The sequence below is a fragment of the Enhydra lutris genome, unplaced genomic scaffold (genome assembly GCF_002288905.1).
Source record: "Enhydra lutris kenyoni isolate GAN:26980312 unplaced genomic scaffold, ASM228890v2 scaffoldscaffold13, whole genome shotgun sequence".
NCBI lineage: Eukaryota > Metazoa > Chordata > Mammalia > Carnivora > Mustelidae > Enhydra > Enhydra lutris.
This window is the reverse complement of record NW_019154097.1, coordinates 16,583,616-16,606,406: the sequence shown is the minus strand read 5'-3', so window position 1 is coordinate 16,606,406 and position 22,791 is coordinate 16,583,616. Positions and strand designations below refer to the sequence as shown.

The 22,791-nt window shown below is 44.9% G+C and overlaps 1 protein-coding gene across 1 annotated transcript; it reads left to right on the top strand.

The window, feature by feature from the left end:
• The first annotated feature begins 224 nt into the window (after nt 1-224).
• Nucleotides 225-22,314, top strand: LOC111146353 (ferric chelate reductase 1 like). The gene is made up of 5 exons (XM_022501873.1): nt 225-639; nt 12,424-12,508; nt 14,783-14,921; nt 18,484-18,730; nt 22,141-22,314. The coding sequence occupies exons 1-5, from the start codon at nt 225-227 to the stop codon at nt 22,311-22,313; spliced, it is 1,059 nt and encodes a 352-aa protein (XP_022357581.1). The 3' UTR covers nt 22,314.
• Nucleotides 22,315-22,791: the final 477 nt, after the last annotated feature.

Below are 22,791 nucleotides of genomic sequence, written 5' to 3'. Positions count from 1 at the left end.
AGCGAGCTTCCTGGGGATGCCATGCAGCAGGTCCGCGGACCACATGGAAGCAAGGGTCTAGAAGGGCCACATCTGTTGGTGGTAGGGGAGGGACTCGTGGAGGGAGGGAGGGAGCGGATGGGGAGACTGGAATTAAGGACGGAGGAAGGGAAACCGCCAGCAGAGAGTCCGAGCCGGGAGAAGAGGATGCTAGGAGGAAGGGGACGCATCGCGCCGGCCGGAGGATGCGCAGAGCGAGGCGCGCGGCGGCGGGGACCGGCGGCTGCGCGGCCGCGCGGGCTGCGGGCGGGGGCGGGCGCGTGCTGACGGCGGCAGCAGCGGTAGCGGCGCAGTCCCCGTCCGGCGCCCGCGGCGCCCCCGCTACGGCCCGAGAGGCCTGGCTGCGGGATCGGTGCGCAGCGATGGCACGACCGCCCCGGCAGCGCCCGGGGGCCTGGGTGCCGCTGCTCTTGCTGCTGCTGGCCGGGCCCACCACTTGCGCCGCCAGCCCCGCAGACGACGGCGCGGGCCCCGGGGGCCGGGGACCCCGGGGCCGCGGGCGGGGGGACACGGGCGCCGACGAGTCAGTGCCGCGCCACGACTCCTCCTATGGCACCTTCGCCGGGGAGTTCTACGACCTGCGCTACCTGTCCGAGGAGGGTGAGGCTGCGAGAGGGTGAGGGGCTGCGGGAGGGAGACGCGAGGTGGGGGTGGGGGACCGAGGCGGCCGGAGGGGCGGTTTGGTAAGGAGGCCAATGGATGTAGCCCTGGGACTGCGGGACTGGAATCGGGAGCGCATTGCTCAGACCCCCGCCCGCCTGCAGGAGGCACCCGAAGAGCTGTCAGCGCCTTCCACCCGCCGCCCGCTTTACAGGTAGGGAGACTGAGGCCAGGAGAAGGAGGTGGTCGGCCGAGCCCTGGGAGGCTGAGGACAGGTGGGGCTGAGCCTGGGCTCCCCCAGTTCTTGGCTCGGGCCTCCACTCTCCCTGTCCAGGGTTGGGGTAACGGGTGGTAAGGGAGGAGGCCGCCATCTGGCCTGGGGTGTGTGAGATCAGGGGAGCTGGTGGGAATTAGAAATCACAATTTAAAGTGATGTTGTCTTATTTTCTCCCTGACTGTATTGACCTAAATTTGCAGAGACTAGCGCCCCAACCTTTCAGCGTTCTGTTCCTGCTGACTGCCGTGCCATCCTAGCCCGGGCCTATTTCTGTCCCGACTTCCATCCCAGTTCTTTTCTGTTACCACACGTGTTAGGGTTCCCCGCTGTGAGCCACCATTGTTGGGGGCTGCTGGGCCCAGAGACTAGGGGTTTTTCAGCTCCAGACCTCCCTGTGGAGTTGCTTTAGTGAGCACAAAAGCCAAGCTGATTCTGTGTAGAAGGAATAGAAACTGGACTCTTCTCCAGTTTGGAAAGTAATGATTTTCCTATTTTTATGCTAAGAGGAATATACAAGAATTAAATTGGGGTTGAAATAGTCTTGCAACTGATGGGAGGCTGTGTATATTTGTTTTGAAGGATTTGGTTTAGCTACATACAACAATCACACATTAATAGCTTATATAAGATAGAAGTTTCTCTGTTGTGTAAAGAAATCTAAAAGTAGGCAGTCTGAGCTGGTATTGGAGGTTCCATCCTCATCAGAGACCTTGGATCCTGGCCTTCTGCTTCTTCACAAATCTTAGCCTGAAACTTCATAGTCCAAAATGGCTGCTTGATCTCCAGCCACTACATTCACAGTCCAGACAGTGGGAAAGAGAAAGTGGGAAGTAGGTCACTAACTATTTTATAAGGAGATTACTCAGAAGTCCCATAGAACAATTATACTTAATTGGCCACAACGTGGCCACATGTAAATGCAAAGGAGACTGGGAAAGGTAGCCTTTTAGCTGAGAGGCAATATGCCCAGTTTTAAAAAAAAAATTGGAATTATTGTATTGAAATGGGAAGGTTGGATTTGGGGGAATATATTCATTGGGTAGAGGTTCAAGTGCTGAAATAGACACCCCTACATAGAGTGGCTTAAATAAAGTACTTTATTTTTTTCCTCACATGAATCTGACTGGTCTGGGCAGTTGGGACAGCTGTGTTCCACAAGGTCATTCCATCTTGTTCCACCATCCAGTAAAGTTTCCTCCTCATCGGCGTGGTGGAAGACGGGTTGCTTGAATGTCCTTGTTCAAGCTTGAAGAAAGGAGAAAGAGGAAATTTAGGACTGACCATTACCTTTTAGGCTGGTTGCACAGGTCACTGCTCTTCGTATTCCTTTGGCAAGAACATAATGACATGACCTAGCTGCTGGGGAATGTAGTCTTCTAGCCAGGCAGCCATGTGGTTGGGTAGGAGGAGGGACGGGGGAGGGGGTGGAGAGGGACAAGCAGAAGTAGCATTATCACTCTGGAAATGATCAAACATTTCAAAGCCCATCTGTTTCTGAAAGTATCTAATACATATTTATTCTGTTCGTAGTCAGCCCAGCATGCTGCCAGGTGACTCACACACGGCACCTGAGAGCTCATATTCTCATGGGGCACATGTCCCTAACAGAGGAGATCAAGGTCAGATGCTCTATGTCCGTTTGTATATACAGAGAAAATGAAGTTAGTTGTAGAGTCCAGATGGTTTTATGAACATGGACGTCTGGTGGCTGCAGCCATAAGGAAGGCTTTATAGAGTTGAGCTAGGAAGCATGAAAGCCTTTGATGAGCCAGAAGAGGGAGGACATTTAGGTGAGGTGACCCCGCAGGGCAAAAGGGCAGGCAATGTGTATACAGATCCCTGGTTTGTCTGCTTACCCCTCTCACCGGTTCTGCACATGCAGCCTGAGGCTCAACTCTGACCCCCAGAAATCCATGATGGTTCCAGCCTGCTCAATGGAGGAAGCCTCAGCTCGTTTATCTGGAATGTTCTCTTTGGACCCACTTCCTTTTACAGTCATCTCTTACTCCTCCCCTTCGCAAATCTCTTCTCTCCAGCACTTTCACTATCTTCAAGTGCAGATCCTATATCCGGCTTGTGGGTGCTAGTGGGGAGGTTTGAGCCTCTCAGGGGCAGCACCTCCACTAGATAACCCTGGGCCTGGGTTTTAGCCCTATGGATCTTCAAGAGATTTTCTCCAGATCCTTAGAAATAATCAGGACATTGCCTTAAAGGGTACTGGCAGAGCGAGAGAAGCAGACCAGGCAAATGTCCCAGGTGGATGTTCTAACCCAGAAAGTGAAGGGAAAGGGGACGTCAGGGTGCAGTGTCCCAAGCCTTGGTGAGGCCCAGTAGTGTGACGGCTTGAAATAGTTGATGGATTCAGGAAATGAGAGGTGAATTTTCCTGAGATAAATTCAATGGAGAAGGAGGGACCCAGATTGATTTTGAAGGAAGTGGCAAGTGAAGAGGTAGAAATAGTGCCTTTAAACTACTCTTTCTTCTTCTCTTTAAGACTTTATTTTTATTTATTTGATGGAGAAAGGGAGTACAAGCAGGGGGTATGGCAGGCAGAGAGAGAAACAGCCTCCCTGCTGATCAGGGAGCCCGATGTAGGGCTCCATCTTAGGACCCTGGGATCATGACCTGAGCTGAAGGCAGATGCTCAACTGACTGAGCCACCCAGGCACCCCCTTCTTTTTTTTTTTAAGATCTTATTTATTTATTTAAGATACAGAGAGAAAGTGCAAGAACATGAGGGGTGGAGAGGGGGAGGGGGAGAGGGAGAAGCAGACCCCCGCTGAGCAGGGAGCCTGACGTGGGGCTCAAGCCCAGGACCCTGAGATCATGACCTGAGCTGAAGGCAGACACTTGACTGACTGAGCCACGCAGGCACCCTAAGAATTACTTTTTCTTTCTATCAGTACAAATGGGGTTGTCTTTTTCTAGTGATTAGAATAAATGTTTCTTCTATGCAGGGGACCCTCTTTTCAGATTCAAAGTAGCCAACTAACTGAGTTTTCAGTGAAAAGATGACCTGGTAATATGTAAATCCAAAAAAGGGAATTAGACTAATGGAGATGGAGAATTCACTGAAACTTCTGGAAAGCCCACTGACCATCACCCACCCTGTCTAGAAACCATTTCTCCAAGTGTCCTGATAGCCCAAGACCTCCAAAGCCAGAGCTGAAAGCTGACTAATTTGGTATCTTTAATTACCCCCTAAACACGTTCATTTTTAAAAATTTATTTTATGTTTTGGTTTAACTATGCTATTTGGAGAGAACGTGCAGGGTGGGGGGATGGGCAGAGGGAGAGAGAGAGAGAGAGATTGGTAAGCAGTTTCCACGCCCAGCAAGGAGCCCATTGCAAGGCTCCATCTCATGACCCTGAGATCATGACCTGAGCCAAAATCAAGAGATGAACACTTGACTGACTGACCCACCCAGGCACCATTTAACTATGCTAGATTTCAGAATTCTTAGGGATTCCCACTCTTTAAGCCTATACGACTCATCCTTATTTTCCTAACACCTCTTTCAGGGAGCCTTCCTGATTTTCTCCTTCTCCCCATCCCCCGCCACGAAGTCAGTGCAGAAAACTGACCCATGGAAAAATGTAAATATCTTAGTGAAAGCCACACAGCTAGAAAGTAGCAGGGAACTATGTAGATTTGTTCATTCCCTTTATGGATAAGATGGTACAGGGTGTCCAGCTCTTTGGAATAGAGGGTCCCTGTTGATCTGTACTCCGAAATACAGTGGGATGGACTGAATGGGCTATATTGGTGAGCAGACTTGAGGAAAGGGGCTTGGAATCAATGGCGTAGGCAGTTAGTGGGGAACTGCTGTTTTCTACCTGGTGGAGTGCTAAGGCAAAAGCTTTGCTTGATGGCCACGCACGCATGTGTGGAGCTTTCCATATTTTACATTCTCTAAATCTCCTTGACCTTTGTACTTCATTCTATGACCCTGATAAGCAGAAACAACGATTCAGGTAGTTTGGAAAGAGAAAGAGGCTGGTGCGGTCGTTCTCAGATTTGAACAGACAGCTGCTGGTTAAAACTTCAAGGAATCAAGACTAAATTAATACCTGAGGGCTGTGAGCCAAGCAGTCAATTAGAAGCAATAAATAGCAAACCAGAAGCCATTAACCACCCAGCGGAGGATGGCAAAGCAGGCTCAAGGGATTTCAGAAAAGGAACAGAGAGTGTCTGGGAATTAGACAAGAAAGGAAACCACAGATAGTCAGCAACTGATGGATATTTGGGTTATTTCCCATTTTTGGCTATTATGAATAATGCTGCCATGAACATCTGTGTACAAGTCTTTGTATGAATATATGTTTTTCTAGCCCTCTTGTTAGGAATATTTACATAGCAAATTGGAAAGAATCAACAGATCCTTAATCAGGTGAATGCCTTATGGTTACCATAGACAAGATCGACATAAGTCAACCAAAAGCTCTCTTCTTTTTTAGCGAAAAATAAGCTAGAATATGTCAAAACAAGATGTCTAAAATAGCAACAAAAATCTGTATACTGTCCAAATTTTGCCTACCAAAGAATGCCCTGGTCCTGTGTGGAGAAACCATTTTTTAACTATTAAGTGATATGAAAACTATGAATAAATGGGAAATATGTCATGATCTTGGAAGGAGTGACTTGGCATTACAGAGATGTCAGCTCTCCCCCCATTCATCTGTTCATTTACCACAGTTCCATACAGGAGCCCAACAGTATTTGGGGAGAGAACTTGACAAATTAGTATCCATCCTTTGCATGGAAGAACCAAGTTCTGTGAATTGCTGAGATTCATTACGAAGCGTGGCAATTCATACCCTGATCCTGGCTCAGGAACCACCAAATAAACCAGAGAACAAAGCAGAGAGTCCAGAAATAGACTTATGTTCCTCTGAGAACCAGTAAATTATTGAGTTGTCCTCATAAATTGCTAGGGAAAAGATGAGGTATTTGAGTAAATGGCAGTGAGAAAAATTGAGTCAATGTAGGGAGAAAAATAGAACTGTTTTCTTCACATTGTATTAAAAAAAAAATTCCAATTGGGTCCAGTCTAGATGTGAAAGGCAGTACCACAATGTTAATAAATAAACGTGCAGGGAAAGATCTTCAGGTCCTTGGAATGCAGATTAATCTCTGGGACCAGACTCTAAAAGCACAAAACAAAGGAAGAAAAATTATCTCCCCAACATCATCACATTTAAAGATTTTGTTCCAAGGAAGGATATCAGAGAAAAAAGCAAGATGGGGGACAGACCAGAGGGGGGAGAAACGCAGCGTGTGAAACCAACAGTGAACCAACAGTGAATTAGTATCAGAAATGCACATAAATTCCCCTGAGAAAGACCAAAAACCAAGTTTAAAAAAAAGTTCAACAATTGTGTATATACACACCATAGAAAAGGAAACCCAAGTGGCCAATACAGATACGAGATGTTTAGCTGCACTAGTACTTGGGGAAATACAAATTAAAATACTGAGAATGTGGGATACTATCAAGTACAGGCAAGACTGGAGGGAAAATAGGAAACTCGTGCTCTGGGGGTGGGATGATAGACCCCTCCCCTCTGGCTGAATACCGACTTCACTGAGCCCCCTGGAATGAAGGGTGTGACCTAGCTCTAGCTCTCCAGGGTTTACTGAAACAAAACAAAACCTCTTGCATATGTCCATAAGAAGCCTAAGTAAGGCAGTTCTTCTCATCATTATTAAAAAAATTTTTTTTGATGAAGCAAACATTGAAGGCACTTCAAACATTAAGGCAATTGAGAGGTTATTTCTTTTTCTTTTTTTTAAAGATCTTATTTATTTATTTGACAGGCAGAGATCACAAGTAGGCAGAGAGGCAGGCAGAGAGAGAGAGAGAGAGAGGAGGAAGCAGGCTCCCTGCTGAGCAGAGAGCCCGATGCGGGGCTCGATCCCAGGACCCTGGGATCATGACCTGAGCCGGAGGCAGAGGCTGTAACCCGCTGAGCCACCCAGGCACCCTGAGAGGTTATTTCAAAAAAATCTGGTTATATGCACATCAGAGAATGCTCTTCAGTCAGGAATAATAACAGGTCTCACGTTTATATATAGGGATAGATTTCCAAAGGAAAATAATAAGTAGGAGAAGCTGTACCACACAGTATGGCTTATGCAGATTGAAAGCATGCATAAGGTTCTACTTTTCAATAGCACACACTTTTAAAAATCAACATAGGGATGGCGGCTGGTGAGTCGGGGTGGGCCCTTGCTAGTCTGCTCGGCTTGGGTGCTTCTGGATATCTCCTACATGGCCTGGGATAGCCAGGGCATCGCTGCCTGTGGGCAGCCTGGCACGGTGGTGTTGGTAGCTCAGTGAAAAATTGGGCGTGGAACCTCCATGGTAGATCCAGGTTCTGCTGAAGGCACTTTGGTGATTATTTTATAAGGGAATCATGCAAGACTTTCAGGATGTTGTTTTTGGGAACATGAAAGGATTTTTGCAGTAAGGCGGGACCTCACCCTGGGCAGCAGAGTTCCCTGATCTCTGAGGAGCTAGCACAGATGAGACAGACGCTTACCTCCCAACCCCCCTTTCAGTATAGCACAGTAAAATACTGCTTTTCTAAGATGTATGCGTCAGAGTGCTCATTTTGTTAAAACGTGCAGGCTTTGCAGAAGGTGTTACATAGGAAATACTCTACACCAGGAGGAAAGTGGGCTTAGGAACGGATTAGGGGGAAATAGAAGATGGGCTTTGCATAGACTGTTAGGAGTGTCCCAGGCCAAACCAAGAAATGTCATCAGTTTCATTTGGTGCACCTACAGACTTAAAAATTAAAATTTTTAAGATAATGTGGCAGTCCAGTTGTACAAAGCCTGTCAAATGCCCTGTTGAACGACACTCTCTCGCTAGTTACCAAGAGAACGGATGATAAGGTACAGCCTGCAAATCCATTGTGTTGGTATTTAAGGATTAAGCCATTCAGTCTCTATCCATCAAGATCCAATCAGAAAGACAGAAAACAGTTCTAAGCTTTTTTTGTTGTTGTTGTTCCTAAAGAGGATGATCAGCCCCGGGAGCTATCTAAGTAGGTGTTGGGGGACTGGAGAAGCAAAACGGGGCACAGAGATAGGAATGGTTGGAAGCAGCTACTGCCCCTGGGACTGGGTGGTGGGATGTGTCAGGGCACAGAGAAGGGCTTGAGGCAGTGAGAATCTAGAAGCTCAGCCAAGAGACCCCCTCAAGGCCCCCCAAACTGCAGCCCATCCTCTGAGAATGGGGCTCTCTGCCCAGCTGCTGCTGGTTCCTTTGAGGGATGACAGGCTGGTTAGGGGAGTCTAGAAAGCAAGCTGGAAGCTGGAACGAACTTGCCACGGCAAGGATGAAGCAGGATCACTGAGGAGTGGAGTGGTGGGCAGCAATCCAGTTGGAAATGATGAGGGAACAGAAGGCAAGCTGAGGACAAAACAGAAGCTGACCACCTCCCCCCTCCCCACCATGGCATACATGGACATTCCACAGGCACTCCTGGCTGCCCTAAAGGGAAAACATAGTTCATTTGTAGAGATCACAATCCTGCAAGACATGAGTCTCCCTCAGTTTACAAATGTCTTAGCAATCTACAAGAACAAAGCATTTCTATGAATAACCTCGCTTCTAGAAGGAAATGTAGACACAACTAAATGCTTATAATCTGCAGCCCCTTGAGAGATACTTGAAGTGGGGAGAGTATAATATTCCTCCAGGAACTTCCCAACTATGTTTATAGTTGGGAAAAACAACCTTCATAGAGGGAAAAACAACCTTAACTTGACAACTGGCAAGGCCCCTGGTATCCTGTGAGTTGTCTTTAACATATGAAAATCCTTTTGAAACCCCTTTTGCCTTACTACCCCCAATCCCATAGTGTATAATCAGCCACCCTTCACAACCCCGGGGCAGCAGCTCTTACTGCCCCTGGGTCCTGTCCCCGCACTTTAATAAACCACTATTTTGCACCTAAGATGTCTCAAGAATTCTTTCTTGGTCACTGGATCTGAACTCCACCCCACAGAACCTCACCTGTATTCTAAAACCCCATCAGGAAGGAATGGTCTTCCCTTCTTCCTGCCTCCTAGCCTCACTCCAATGTTTCCTTTTGGCAGAGCCTAGCCAGTTGGCAAAGGAGAAATGTGGTTTGCGGAGTGCTCAGCCCATCATAGAGTTGGCTATAGAAGGCTGGGTTGTAGCTCACAGACGAGAGCTTAAATACTGGCACATGGGCCAAACTAAATTTGTGCCAAATAGATCATTTAAATTAAGGGGGGAAATGGTAATGTTGCTGCGTTTAATATTATTCTGCCAACCCCAACTAATAGAGTGAAATTAATTTCTGGTGCTAATAACCCAGAGTTAGCGCGGACCCCACAAACCAAAAGGGGTGGTCCATAACGCGACCGCTCTCACTGTAGATGAACTGGCTGCGAATCCTGGGGCTACCCGCAGCCCCCCTCAGGTTCTGTAATATTCACTCCATTATTTCACAGAGTTCAGGAAGGCACTGTACTTCCTATAAAGGATATAATTCAGGAACAGCTGGTGAAGACACACATGAGGGAAGTCTGGGGGTCTCCCAAATGCAGAGTTCCTATATCCTCTCCTCATGGAATCAGGCTTTGTCACCCTCCCTAGTATTAGTTTGTTCACCAACCGGGAAGCGGGATTGAGCTTGTGTCCGGAGTTTTTATTGGGGTCTCATTATATAGGCATTATTGATTTAATCACTGGTTACATAATTAAATATAGTCCCCAGCCTCCCATCCCTCCCTGGAGGAGGGGCTGGCTGATAGTCCCAAACCTCTAGTCACATGGTTGGTTTTTCTGGTGACCAGCCCCCATCCCGAGTCCTCTCATCTCTTAGCATAAAATCCAGTGTGAGCCCAAGGGGTTCATGAATAACAAAGACAGTCGTGCCCGGAAGTTCCAAGCCTCTCACCCAGGGACCATGGACAAAAACCAGTCAAATTCTTTATTATACAACATCTTACAAAACCAGAGAAAAAGATACGCCCCAAAAGCATTTGGCAAAACAAGTTCTCACTCCAAGTTTTAGAATTGTAAAAGAGAATAGGAAATTAGCGCTAGAAAACCCCTGAGAAGCCATTTGCCAACACTAAAAGGTAGTTTGGTTCGTTAATAAATGAGTTTTGTTCCAAAGCTTGCTTGTATTTAGAGCTTAGAAACCCATTCTTCTAGAGATTATCTTACCCAACAGTTATTAGTTCTCAGTCCAGTTTACAAAACTTAATAGTAATAGTAACACAAAAGTAATAATAACTGGCATTTATTGAGATGGAAATCTGCTGTATGCCAGTGTATTTGTTCTAGGTGCTAGGAAGTGGTAAAGATATCAGAAGAAGATGGGGAAACTGAGAAGCAGCATTGTAAGAGACTGTCTGTTTCAGTTACCTACAGAATTTTTTAAAAATTTATTTATGGTGCCCTGGGTGGCTCAGTGGGTTAAGCATTTGCCTTCAGCTCGGGGTCATGATCCCAGATTCCTGGGATCCACTCCCATGTCGGGCTGCCTACTCAACAGGGAGCCTGCTTCTCCCTCTCCCTCTGCCTGCCCCCCCTCCTGCTTGTGATCTTTTGTGCACGCGTTTTCTCTCTCTCTTTCTCACATAAATAAATAAAATCTTTAAAAATACATATTTATTTATGTGAGGGTGAAACTGTGAGTAAGAGGGGCAGAGGGAGAAAGAGAGTCTCCAGGAGACTCCCAGCTGAGCGCAAACCCCAAGGCAGGGCTTGATCTCACGACCCAGAGATCATGACATGAGATGAAATCAAGAGTTGGACGCTCAACTGCCTGGGCCATCCAGGTCCCCCAGGTACCTATAGAATTTTTAAAACATGAGTAGTCATTGCATTCCTGGATAAATATTCTGAGAAAAAAATAACCTCAGCATTTAGTGAGAAATAAGAACATACATGAAGATATTTAGCATCGTTTGTAGCGTTATGCCGTTGCTCAATAAATGTTAAGAGCAAAACAGAAAATTCTTCCAAGGCTGGACTCAGTCTGGAGTACCAAAGTAGATTTAGGGCTCAGCATAAAATAAGCATAAAAGTAGAAAAAGTAGTGCACTTGACCCAGTTACTTAAAGATGGCAAAAAGCTACTAGGGCTGTATTTTAGCGTGTGATCAAGATCTAGGGTAGTAGAAATGAACTGTCCAAAGTGTACAGATGTGTGCCAGGAAAGTGTGGCTTAGCAGCTTTTTTTTTAAAGTACAATCTAGTGTGATATGGGAAGCAAAGGCAAAAGAAAAATTAACTTTCCTTACTAAGTTTCCTTAAGTTACCTAGGTTTCCTTAATTTACTTAAGTTTCTTTACTTAAGTTTCCTTAGTACCTTGCTAAGGGCAAAAGGTACTCTTAGCCCCACCCCTAGGATCCTGTAGTCTACTTTGACATATAAAAATTCCTTTGGAAACTTCCTTTATCTCTGTCCACCAAGGTATATATTGGCAATCATCCCCTAAGCGTATGACCCACTGATGATACATCTGAAGGGTCTCATGACTGAGTTTTTACTAAACAGTAATAAATGACCTTTTCCTAACATAGCTGGAAAGGTCCTCAAGGCCCTGGAAACCTTGTTTCCAAAATACCTGGGAGGTTTGTACTTTCCCTAACCCCCTCTCAACTTGAAAGGATATAATGGGCCTCTCCTCAGGACTCCAGTACAGCTCTTTCTGCTCACGGCTCCTGGGCAGGACCCCTTATATTTATTTACATTGCCTAGTATCTATGGGTGATTTTATTTATTCATTTGACAATCATGTAATCAACATCCAGTGCCAAGCACTACGCTGGACAGAGAGCCCAACATGACCCACATGTGGTTCCCATATGCATGGAGTTAACAGCTGAGGAGAAGAAATCTTGCTGTCACAGACCGAAAGCGTAGTGCAGGCCTACCCTTCAGTGTGGGGTTGAATGCATTAGGACGTTAAGAATCTTACGAGAAAGAGACTCAGTTGTTAGAAACGATGTGCTTGAAGAATTTAGTGAGCCAGGAAAATGTCCTATAAACTTCGTGAGAGATGGGAGTTCAGAGAAAGGGGGAAATCCTATTATCCTGTATAGGTATAAATGGAAAACCTCTACTATCAAATATACAAATATTTCATTGTTGACTTTTTTTCCTTTTAGAGCATGACTATTGTATGAAAACTGTGATGTTCACACTCCCAGGGATGGTGGCGAGCCCATGGTTTTATGAAATTAGGCCACCTCTCTGCCTCATGTTCCCTGCCTGTATAATGAGGGAAAGGCCACATAATTCTCAGTTCACATGTAAGACTGGCTCAAAGACGTGTGCCCTATGCCCTCCCCTCCTGAAGAGGGTGATTATGCTTACACGAAGCCCTTTTCTGAGGACCTAAACATTTCTAGACACACGTGATAGAAAATAGTCAACATACTAAAAAGAAAAATTTCTCCTTGGAAAAGCTGTCACTGGATTTTCTAACCATTGTTTATTCTCACTGTCTAGGTTACCCTTTCCCTACTGCTCCTCCTGTGGATCCATTTGCCAAAATCAAAGTGGATGACTGTGGAAAAACTAAGGGATGCTTTAGGTTGGTAGATCTGCAAGTTGGATAACTTTAAGGCTAAGGCACTGATTTACTTCTCGAGGTAGTATTTCCGATGTATACAGCTCGTTCTAATCAAGGGCCTGCAGCCCCCTCATATTGTCAGCAGCGGTGTGGCCTGCTTCCGATGGCCACCCCAGTCTCTGGTCTTGGAGGCCACAAGCTCTCAAAGGCTCTTTGGCACTGGAATGTCCTTCTCTGGTTTTTCATATATGACCATACTGCCGTTGGCCCAGGTGTCTACTCCTGACCAGTTGGCTGTATGAAAAAGAATCACGTGACATGGGCTGTGTCTTATTAGCAGGGCTGTGAGTGGGACAGACCATGATAGACACGTCTGAGACCAAATTTCTTTTCAAATAGTCATGACTTAGGGGTATCTGGATGATACTGTCTAGTCATGAACACTGATGATTGTAGTGAGTTTGGTATGACAGGTTTAGGGAATCCCCACGTGATTACTAGTCGTGCTCTATCAAGACATGATGGCCCAGAACTAGCAAACACTGATATAGATGGTGAGCCTCCCATCCAGACACCCCTACTTTGTTGGAAAAGCTACCTCCTCTTTGGAACTGTTATTTCCTAAACTAAATTGTCCTTGAGTAAAGGTTGTGATGCCCATTGCACTGAAAGTTCTGAATTTTTTTTCTTTTGCTCAGTGCTCGAGGTCTAAGGAGAAAAAATTAAATAAAGGGGTTTTGAGTTCTCTTTGGATTACAAGAGTATTTCTAAGGAATTTTCTTTAAAGATTTTATTTATTTATTTTTGAGAGACAGAGAGGGCACAAGCAGGATGGAGGAGTAGAGGAAGAGGGAGAAGCAGATTCCCCGCTGATCAAGGAGTCTGCCATGGGGCTCGATCCCAGGACTCTGAGATCATAACCTGAGCCAAAATCATATGCTTGACTGACTGAGGCACCCAGGCACCCCTCTAAGGAATTTTTAAGAATCCGAATAATACTATTATTGAGGAAACGGGCCAGCAATGTTAACTCTGGTGACTGGGGGACATTTTCTAGAAGGGAAGGAATTTCGGTACCTGCTGTCTTCGGGGTGGTTTGTTTTCTGGCCCATTCAATCCTCTAACTTTCTTTACACCCATTCAACATTTGCACTTGGTTCTACACTGTCCTCAGCTCACATCTCTTCCCAGCCGTTCAGGGTCCCTGCCAGCCTGCTGGCATGTTCCTTGCCTCCCTTCTCAGTCAATACTTGGCAGCCTTGTGCCCTGTTTCTTCAGGTACCTTCTGCCTGAGCTTCCCTTGTCCCACCCATTGCTAGTTTTCTGTTCTTCTGAAAATGGCATGAAGCAACGTCCTTCTCACTAGGGCTTTCCGATTCTTAAAGGATCCACAAGTCCCCCGGATGAAAACTTAAATTTGTGTTTCCATTGCAATCATGCCCCTTAAAATGATGAATGTATGCATAATTGGATTATGTGGATAACCAGTTTATACTGCTCGGTACTCTGGTGTCCTGATTTGTAATTATGCGATAGCCTGATAGAGCCAAGGCAGATTTTATAAATAAATGATGCATTCATGCTCAGGGAATACCAAATGAGGTATTCCTCTGAGGTATGTATGAGGGTTTTGCAGCCATTCAAACAGATAAAAGCGGAGGAAAGTGGAATCATGTTTAGTAGTAAAGAACGTGTTCAGCCAAGAGACCCTGCGCAGTATAGTGAGATATGGCCTATGCAGGTAAGCAAAATCTACCTTCAGTAAGACTACACCATCCATTACCCGAATGCTCAGAATTTACACGTTCCTGGGTCTGTAGTTTGATTTATATTTAATCTGTAAGTTTTTGTTAATTTAGTTTATGAAAACTTGTAAGTGAAAAAGAACTGGTATATATTTAATTCACAAAGACAGTTTATTAACTCTGAGAATTTCTTCCCCTGAAAGGGATTCAGAAAGAACTCAGTCCTAACGAATGTCTGAGAAACTCTAATATAATGTTGAGAACTCTGGCTGGGAGTGGAGGCCCAGGTTCAAGTCCTCTTGCAGCTACTGACTCACTGTGCAAGCAAGCCCCTTCCCATCACTGGTCCTCAGGTTCTATGTAGGTAAAAAGGAGCAGATATTTTCCAAGATCTCTTCCAAGTGAAACTGTGGTTTTCATATTCCTGGTAGCAAGGATCTCATTCATTGGTGGTAATCTTGCTTCTCTCTGCCTGATAGATTGTTGCCTTCTTAGGGTTTTGCAAATAAGAAGATGAAGCAGCGGTGCTCTGTTTTGTTCTCTCCTATAGATACGGCAAGCCGGGCTGTAACGCAGAGACCTGTGACTACTTCCTCAGCTACCGGATGATAGGGGCCGATGTGGAATTTGAGCTGAGTGCTGACACAGACGGTTGGGTGGCAGTTGGATTCTCTTCAGACAAGAAAATGGTAAGACGCACATCATGATAAAAGATTATTTTTTTTTCCCCCTTAGTTTGCTGTGCACTTTAGATTTTGGAGAACGGGCAAGGTTTCTCCCAGCCACCGTGCCACTGTGAAATATGTGCATCTCCAACATTTGATTTTCTTTTTCAAAGCAAGGGAAATAAATTGATAAAAGCAGTATACCAATTATATTGGTTATGGCTCTCTGATTGCAAGTGAAAAAAAAAATTCAAGGTAGCTTAAACAGAAAAGGAAGGGCTGGTTACAGAAATATGAGGTATCGTGTGGTACCTGCATTTGTTAGTTATTTGGGCAGTAATGCTACAAGAAGAGCCTCCAAACCACATGGTTTAGAAGCATTTATTTCTTGTCCACGTGTGTGTCCCTTGGTTAGGGTTCAGCTGGACTTGACCCCAGTGCGTGAGTTGGATTCGGGTTTTCTCTCATCATTTTGGAACTAGCAGCTACCAAGGCATGTCATTCTCATGGCAGAGACAGAAGGGCAAGAGACCTCCAAGCCTATTTCAAACCTCTGCTCACGTCACATCTGCTAACATTTCATTGCCCAAAGTGAGTCACACAGCCAAGCCCAGAATGAAGGGATTGGGAAGTTCACTGTCCTGCCCAAGAGGCCCTGTGAAGGGGCAGGTATGTAATAGTACTAATGGGGAATGAAGACTCGAACCCAACAATTCAGTCTTCCACAGTACACCTCTGGACCTCAGAGAGACCAGGAACCCAGAGCAGGACCAGGTGGAGCATGTGGACCCCAGGCAGCTGTCCATCTCTTACCTCTGCTTCTCTCTGTGTCTTAGCTGTCTTCTTCCCTCTTCCCTATGTGATACCATCATTTGCCATCTCATTGTGCCAGGGTGCATCCCAGACAGCCAGACTTTCTTGGGCCCCTGCACTTTTTTTTTTTTTAAAGACTTTATTTATTTATTTGACAGACAGAGATCACAAGTAGGCAGAGAGGCAGGCAGAGAGAGAGAGGGGGAAGCAGGCTCCCAGCTGAGCAGAGAGCCTGATGCGGGCCCCGTACGTTTGCACAGGCTGCTGCTCCGCCTTGAGGAGCCTCCCTCTCTTTGTCTGGCCTGCCCTGAGGCTCCCGTAATGAGAGGAGGCCGGCTCAGATCAGCTTACAGCAGTGGGAGTGCCGAGAAGTGCTCAGATTTGGGATATGCTTTGAAGGTAGTGCTGACAGTGTTCACAGGTGGATCTGGGAGAGGTTGTAAGTGGGTATTAAGTAGAGACTGGGGGATCAGACTAAGCAGTTAGAGCTCTGGGGGCTTGGCTCTTGGAAAGGTCACCAGAACGATGAGCTTCTACCAAAGCCAGTCCTGGCAGCAAGACAGTGGGCCTCCCTGGTAAGACTGCATGGATATGAATCTGCATGTCTTGTCTCCTACTTTAGGGTCAGTGAGAGAAACAGCAGGTGTGTGCCATCCCGGAAGCTGGCTTGCAATGCAAATGACCATTTCCTGTCCTAGAATGCATTTGTGTTCATGGTGTAGCTGTTAAGATTAGGGTGCTCAGGGGCGCCTGGGTGGTTCAGAGGGTTAAGCCTCTGCCTTCTGCTTGGGTCATGATCTCAGGGTCCTGGGATTGAGCCCTGCATCGGGCTCTCTGCTCAGCGGGGAGCCTGCTTCCTCCTCTCTCTGCCTGCCTCTCTGCCTACTTGTGATCTCTGTCTGTAAAATAAATAAATAAAATCTTTAAAAAAAATTAGGGTGCTCAGAGGACGGAGGTTGAGTAAGGGGCATTCGAATTTTATGTTTGACATTTTTTGAAAAAGATATATTTATTTTAGAGAGCATAAGTGGGGAGGAGTGAGGGAGAGTGAGAATCCTCAGGCAGACCCCCTGCTGAGCACAGAACCTGGCTCAGGGCTTGATCCCAGGCCGCTGAGGTCATGCCCTGAGCCAAAACCAAGAGTTGGTGGCTTAACTGACTGTGCCACCCAGGTTCAAGGGTCAAACACCCTATGTTTGACATTTTGCTATCTGAAGGCCTTTAACAGGTAAGTCTCTCTTTTCTTCTCCTTTTATTCCAAGCACAGATGAAATTTTTTTTCAAAACCTGATGTAAGGGAAAAGCAAAATGGAACCTCTTTTTAATAACCTTAAACTTTTTTTGAAATGGTACATTATAGGTTTTTTTTTAATTTTTAAAAATTTTTTAATTTTTTTAATTTTATTTATTTTTTTTTTTAAGATTTTTTAAAATTTATTTATTTGACAGAGAGAGATCACAAATAGAGAGGCAGGCAGAGAGAGAGGGGGAAGCAGGCTCCCTGCTGAGAAGAGAGAACCTGATGTGGGGCTCGATCCCAGGACCCTGAGACCATGACCTGAGCCGAAGGCAGAGGCTTTAACCCACTGAGCCACCCAGGTGCCCCATAGTTTTTTTTTTTTTTAATGAGACTATTTTTAGAGCAGTTTTAGGTTCACAGCAAAATTGAAGAAAGGCACAGAAAATTTCCATATACCCCAGCCCTCACACGTGCCTAGCTTTTCTCATTATCAGGACCCCCTGCAGAGTAAATGTACATAAACATAAAATCTACCATTTTAACCACTTAAAAATGTACACCTCAGTGGCATTAACTATGTCCACACGTGCAACCATCACCGCTGTCCACGTCCAGAACTTTTTTTTTTTCCACAAATGATGACGTTTTGCCACACGTGCTTTATTTCTCTCCCCTGCTGCTGCTCCTGCTACTTGCTATTATTTTTATTATTTCCTGGAAGCTTTGGGGAGTCAATCTATTCGTTAAAGTCTGGAAGTTTAACATTAACATGATAGTATGATCAAACATCGTGCCCATTTTCCAGTGTTGCCCATATAAAACTACCTTTTATAGACATTCTTATTTTATGACTGGGGATTCTGTCTAGGAATATTACTAGTTGTCATGAATGCTTTGTCTTTTTTATTGAAATTGTTTCTTTACCGTGTGTGTGTGTGTGTGTGTGTGTGTGTGTGTGTGTGTGTGTGGTCTTTCACGACATTGGCTCTTTTGAAGATCACAAGTATGTCTTGGAATACTTTTTGTAATGATTTTTTGTAGAATGACTCTCAGTTTGGGTTTATTTCTTCATGATTAGGTTCGGTGTGCATCTTCAGCAGGAGGACTAAATCGCTGGTGATATATTCTTTGAACGTCATGTCACGAGGCACTTGATGTTCACTCTTGCAATGCTAACTGCGGTCACTTGGTTAAAGCTTTTTTTTTTTTTTTTTAAGATTGTATTTATTTATTTGACAGAGAGATCACAAGTAGGTGGAGAGGCAGGCAGAGAGAGAGGAGGAAGCAGGCTCCCCACCGAGCAGAGAGCCCGACGTGGGACTCAATCCCAGGACCCTGAGCCGAAGGCAGTGGCTTGACCCACTGTGCCACCCAGGCGCCCCGGTTAAAGCTTTTTTAATAAAAATAATTTGGGGAGGTGAGATTTCAAATTACAGAGATAATGAGGCAGATATATCTGAGTGAAATTTCTTTCTAGCAGAGAAGTTTGTAAAAGATGCACCTTTGACTCCTTCCCTCATTGTTTCCATGCAGGGTGGCGATGACGTCATGGCCTGTGTCCACGATGACAATGGCAGGGTCCGCATACAGCACTTCTATAATGTAGGCCAGTGGGCCAAGGAGATCCAGAGAAATCCTGCCAGAGATGAAGAAGGAGTCTTTGAGAATAATCGGGTCACCTGCAGATTTAAACGCCCCGTGAATGTTCCCAGAGACGAGACAATTGTCGATCTGCATTTGAGTTGGTATTATCTGTTTGCCTGGGGTCCAGCCATTCAAGGTAAGCTTACATTTTGGCATCTGGATTAAACTCCAGACACTGCTTTGCTTGCATTCATTATTTATTGGAAAAGAGAGCGATAAGCCCTTTGGATAGAGTAAAAGAAAAAGGAGATAGGATCCTGCCTTTAGGAAGTTGTAATGGACTTTTTACACACATGGACATACAAATGGACAAGTAATATGTGTACACAGCTGGCATAGTACAAGGTAGTACGTGACGAGCTCTGTGCTTAATGGAATAGATCATGGGTCTGCTAATGTGGGGGTACGTGTTGTATTAAATTCTCACAACATTCTCATTTACTCCTCACCACGTCCTTAAGCGGTATAGATATTACCATCCTCATTTTAGAGAGTTTCAGGAACTTGCTCAAGGCTCTATAACCAATTAATGGAAGAACTAAAATTCAGTCCTAGGTCTCACTGACTCCAAAGTCAGTGAGTACTCTTAGTGCTTATGCGCTAAGAATAAAAAATATTGAAAAAAATAAATATGGCGTGCTTGGGTTGCTCAGTTGGTGAAACATCTGCCTTCAGTTCAGGTCACGTTCCCAGGTTCCTGGGATCGAGCCCCGCATCAGGCTCCTTGCTCAGCTGAAGTCTGCTTCTCCCTCTCCCTCTCCCTCTGCCTGCTGCTCCCCCTGCTTGTGCTCTCTCTCTGTCAAATAAATAAATAAAATCTTAAAAAATAAATAAATATAAAAAAATATTGAACGGGAAAGGACATCTGGAGACCTCTGTAGAGACTAACACCAACCATCCCATTAGTGTTTATTTTATGACTATTCTGGTAGTCACAAATCTACCAAATTATCATATAATTTAGCCCATCACTCCTCAAATTTTCACATGTACAGGAATTACCTGGCAATATTCAAATGCAGTTTCGGTAGGTCTGGGGCGGAACCTGAGATTCTGCATTTCTAACCAGCTTCCCAGTGAATGCTACATCACTGGGACCTCACTTTGAGTGGCAAGGCTCTTCAGCAGGTCCCCCACAAAGACCCAAGAATATCATGAGACCTTTGGGAGGTTGCCAAAATCAGGTTACGTGGCATCTTCAGCATTCCTCCTGGCTGATCAAGCCTAACGGCCTAAGAATGGAAGTGAGTTGTTCATGGTCCTTGTAGGAGTTTCCATTGATCGGTCTGGAGATTTTATACCTTCTTTGCCTGTTTCTTTTTCTTTTTTTTCATTTGGAGAGAGAGAGCGTGCACACGAGCGAGTGAAAGCCCAAGCGGGGGGGGCTCAGAGGGAGAGGGAGAAGCAGGCTCTCTACTGAGCAGGGCGGCCTATGTGGGACTCCATCCCAGGACCCTGAGATCATGACCTGAGCTGAAGGCAGATGCTGAATGGACTGAGCCACCCAGGTGCCCCCATTTTTTTTTTTTTTTTTTTGGCCTATTTCTAATTGGAAAACATTTGTTGGCCTCCAGATTTATGACACCTTTCCATTTTGCTTATTTCCCAGGATCCCAACAATGGATCTGCAGTTAAATCTCTGAGTACTTTCAGTACTCACAGAAATAAATTATATCTCAGCTTGGAGAAATGAACCCATTTAAAATCATGGGATTTGGAGCCTAAAACTTTAGAACTGAGTGTGTGTTTTTCCCATTGGTTACTATACCCAGCTCTCATCTAAATTCTTAATTCCCAATTTCTTGGTGTTTAAAATGGGGATGATGAGAATACCAACTTCAAAGAATCATTGTAAGCATGAAATGAAAATGAGTATTTGAAGTTCCTTTACAAATTGGAGAGTGCTGTACTTGGAAAAGTCATCGTCTGACATAAATGGAATAACAGCCTAACATTCCAGGTCCTCCTTAAGTCTGAACCCACTTTGCCTGATCAGCCCTCCAGGACTCTAGGTGTTCTCATTGTCCCCAATCAGAACAGGCCTATTCCTACCCCATATACAGGCTTGTGCACCCATTACTGATTCAGTCCCTCTCTATTGATCAAATCCTATCCGTTCTCTTTTTTTGTTTATTTTTTTAAAGTGCAGGGTGTTCTGTTGAATCTTATTTTTTTTTTAAGATTTTATTTATTTATTTGACAGAGATCATAAGTAGGCAGAGAGGCAGGCAGAGACAGAGAGAGAGGGAAGCAGACTCCCTGTTGAGATGTGGGGCTTGATCCAGGACCCTGGGATCATGACCTGAGCCAAAGGCAGAGGCTTTAACCCACTGAGCCGCCACCCAGGCACTCCCCTATCTGTTCTCTTAAAGTCTCTCAAAGGGGCTATAGTTTAAGCTTAAAGGGGATGTGGGATTAGGTTTCCCTTAAGGGAAGTGGAGCTGCACGGATAAGCCTAGGAGCCCATGTACACGACCAATGAGGGAAGTTCAGTTGGATAGGAGAGGGGAATGTGTCTGTGTCTGTTGAAAGAAAAATCTCTACCAACTTGAGTTTGACTTGCGCTAACAGGAGCCAGCACAGAGGCTGGAGCAGGGAATTAACATGTCCAATCTGGCAGGGCTTCCCTAGCAGGTAGGACTTTAAAGAACACTCACTCTGAGCCCTGTTTCCAAGGAGACCTTTGCACTGAACTCACACTCCTGTAGTCCCCCTAACCCAATTTCCATGTGGCTTATTCAGGAGGCCAGGCACCTTGAATCAACTTCAGCTTTTTAAGCATCCCATGTACACAGCCTTTCCCTCTTTACAGCCTTCCCTCATCAGGTTAAAAAAAAAATGTCTCTTGTCCAAACACTTGTTTGGTATCTTAATCCTCCTGCTACCTCCCTCTGCCTCTCGGCCATACAGACGTGTGCACCGCACACCTGCACGCTCTCTGGTCCAACCTGGGCCGACCACCACTTCATTATCCACAGACAGTGACAGAGACCTCCATCTAGAAGGAGGGCATGGTCAGGAGTGGTTGATGACCCATAGAGGAAAGGTACATTTGAGGGGAAAAAATTGTAGCTCTTGCTGTCTGAAATCAACATAGTTTTCCTTATGGTATTAGTGAGATGAAACTCGTTAGAGACCTTGAAAGTGGGTGTTCATATGATACGAAGAACCAACAACGTGGGGTGAAGTGGAGAGATCCATAATGTTGTTCTGGTAGTGGGTGTCTGGATTCATGAGAACCAGTCTTTAGGGGGCAAATTTAGGTAATTTCTTTTTTTTTTTTTTTAATTTAGGTAATTTCGATGTTCCTTCTATTCCTATTTAGGTACAGTTACAAAGAATTCTTTGATAGCTCTAATACCTGATTCCAGATCTTTATAATCCCGGCTTATGGATTCAATGCTAAAGACTTGTCTGGTCTTTCCATTGTTTGCATATGTCATTTTAAATCTTTCTTTTCTTTCTTTCTTTCTTTCTTTCTTTCTTTCTTTCTTTCTTTCTTTTCTTTTCTTTTTTTACTGACCCCTTCCTCTTTCTTTCTTAAAGGCTCTATCACCCGACACGACATAGACTCACCACCGACTTCAGAACGTGTTGTCAGTATTTACAAGTATGAAGACATTTTTATGCCATCAGCTGCCTATCAAACCTTCTCCTCTCCATTTTGTTTGCTTCTCATTGTTGCCCTGACCTTCTACTTATTGATGGGAACCCCTTAACTACAGCTGCAAAGCCAACATATTAAATAGATTAGAAAGTCTTTAGTATAAATATATTTTTAAAGAATATGCAGTATAATTTTAGCTTTTCTTATTTAAAAAAAAAGGACTCCTATGATTTCAGTTTTTTGGAAGAAAGAGCAAGCTGCTTTTCTAATCAAAGAAGATTGTTTAATATTGATCCCATACTTTTGGAAAGTACTTAAAATTTTTTCTAAGCACTCTCACATGTGTTTTCTTATTTGAGCTTCATAACATCTCTGCGTTGACTTGATGAAAATTGTTAGGGCCATCTTACTGAATGGGCTTTGAAGTCAAGGAAGCTGCCTTTTTTTGGTGACCTGCATGCCATGTGGCCTTGGCTACTTGGTCAGATAACACATAATAAGGTAGAGAAAGAGCTAGCTAGGCACACAGATTCCAAACGACCTTTATTCTTCCAACTACAGCTCAGGAGAGTTTACTTGGAGCATTACTA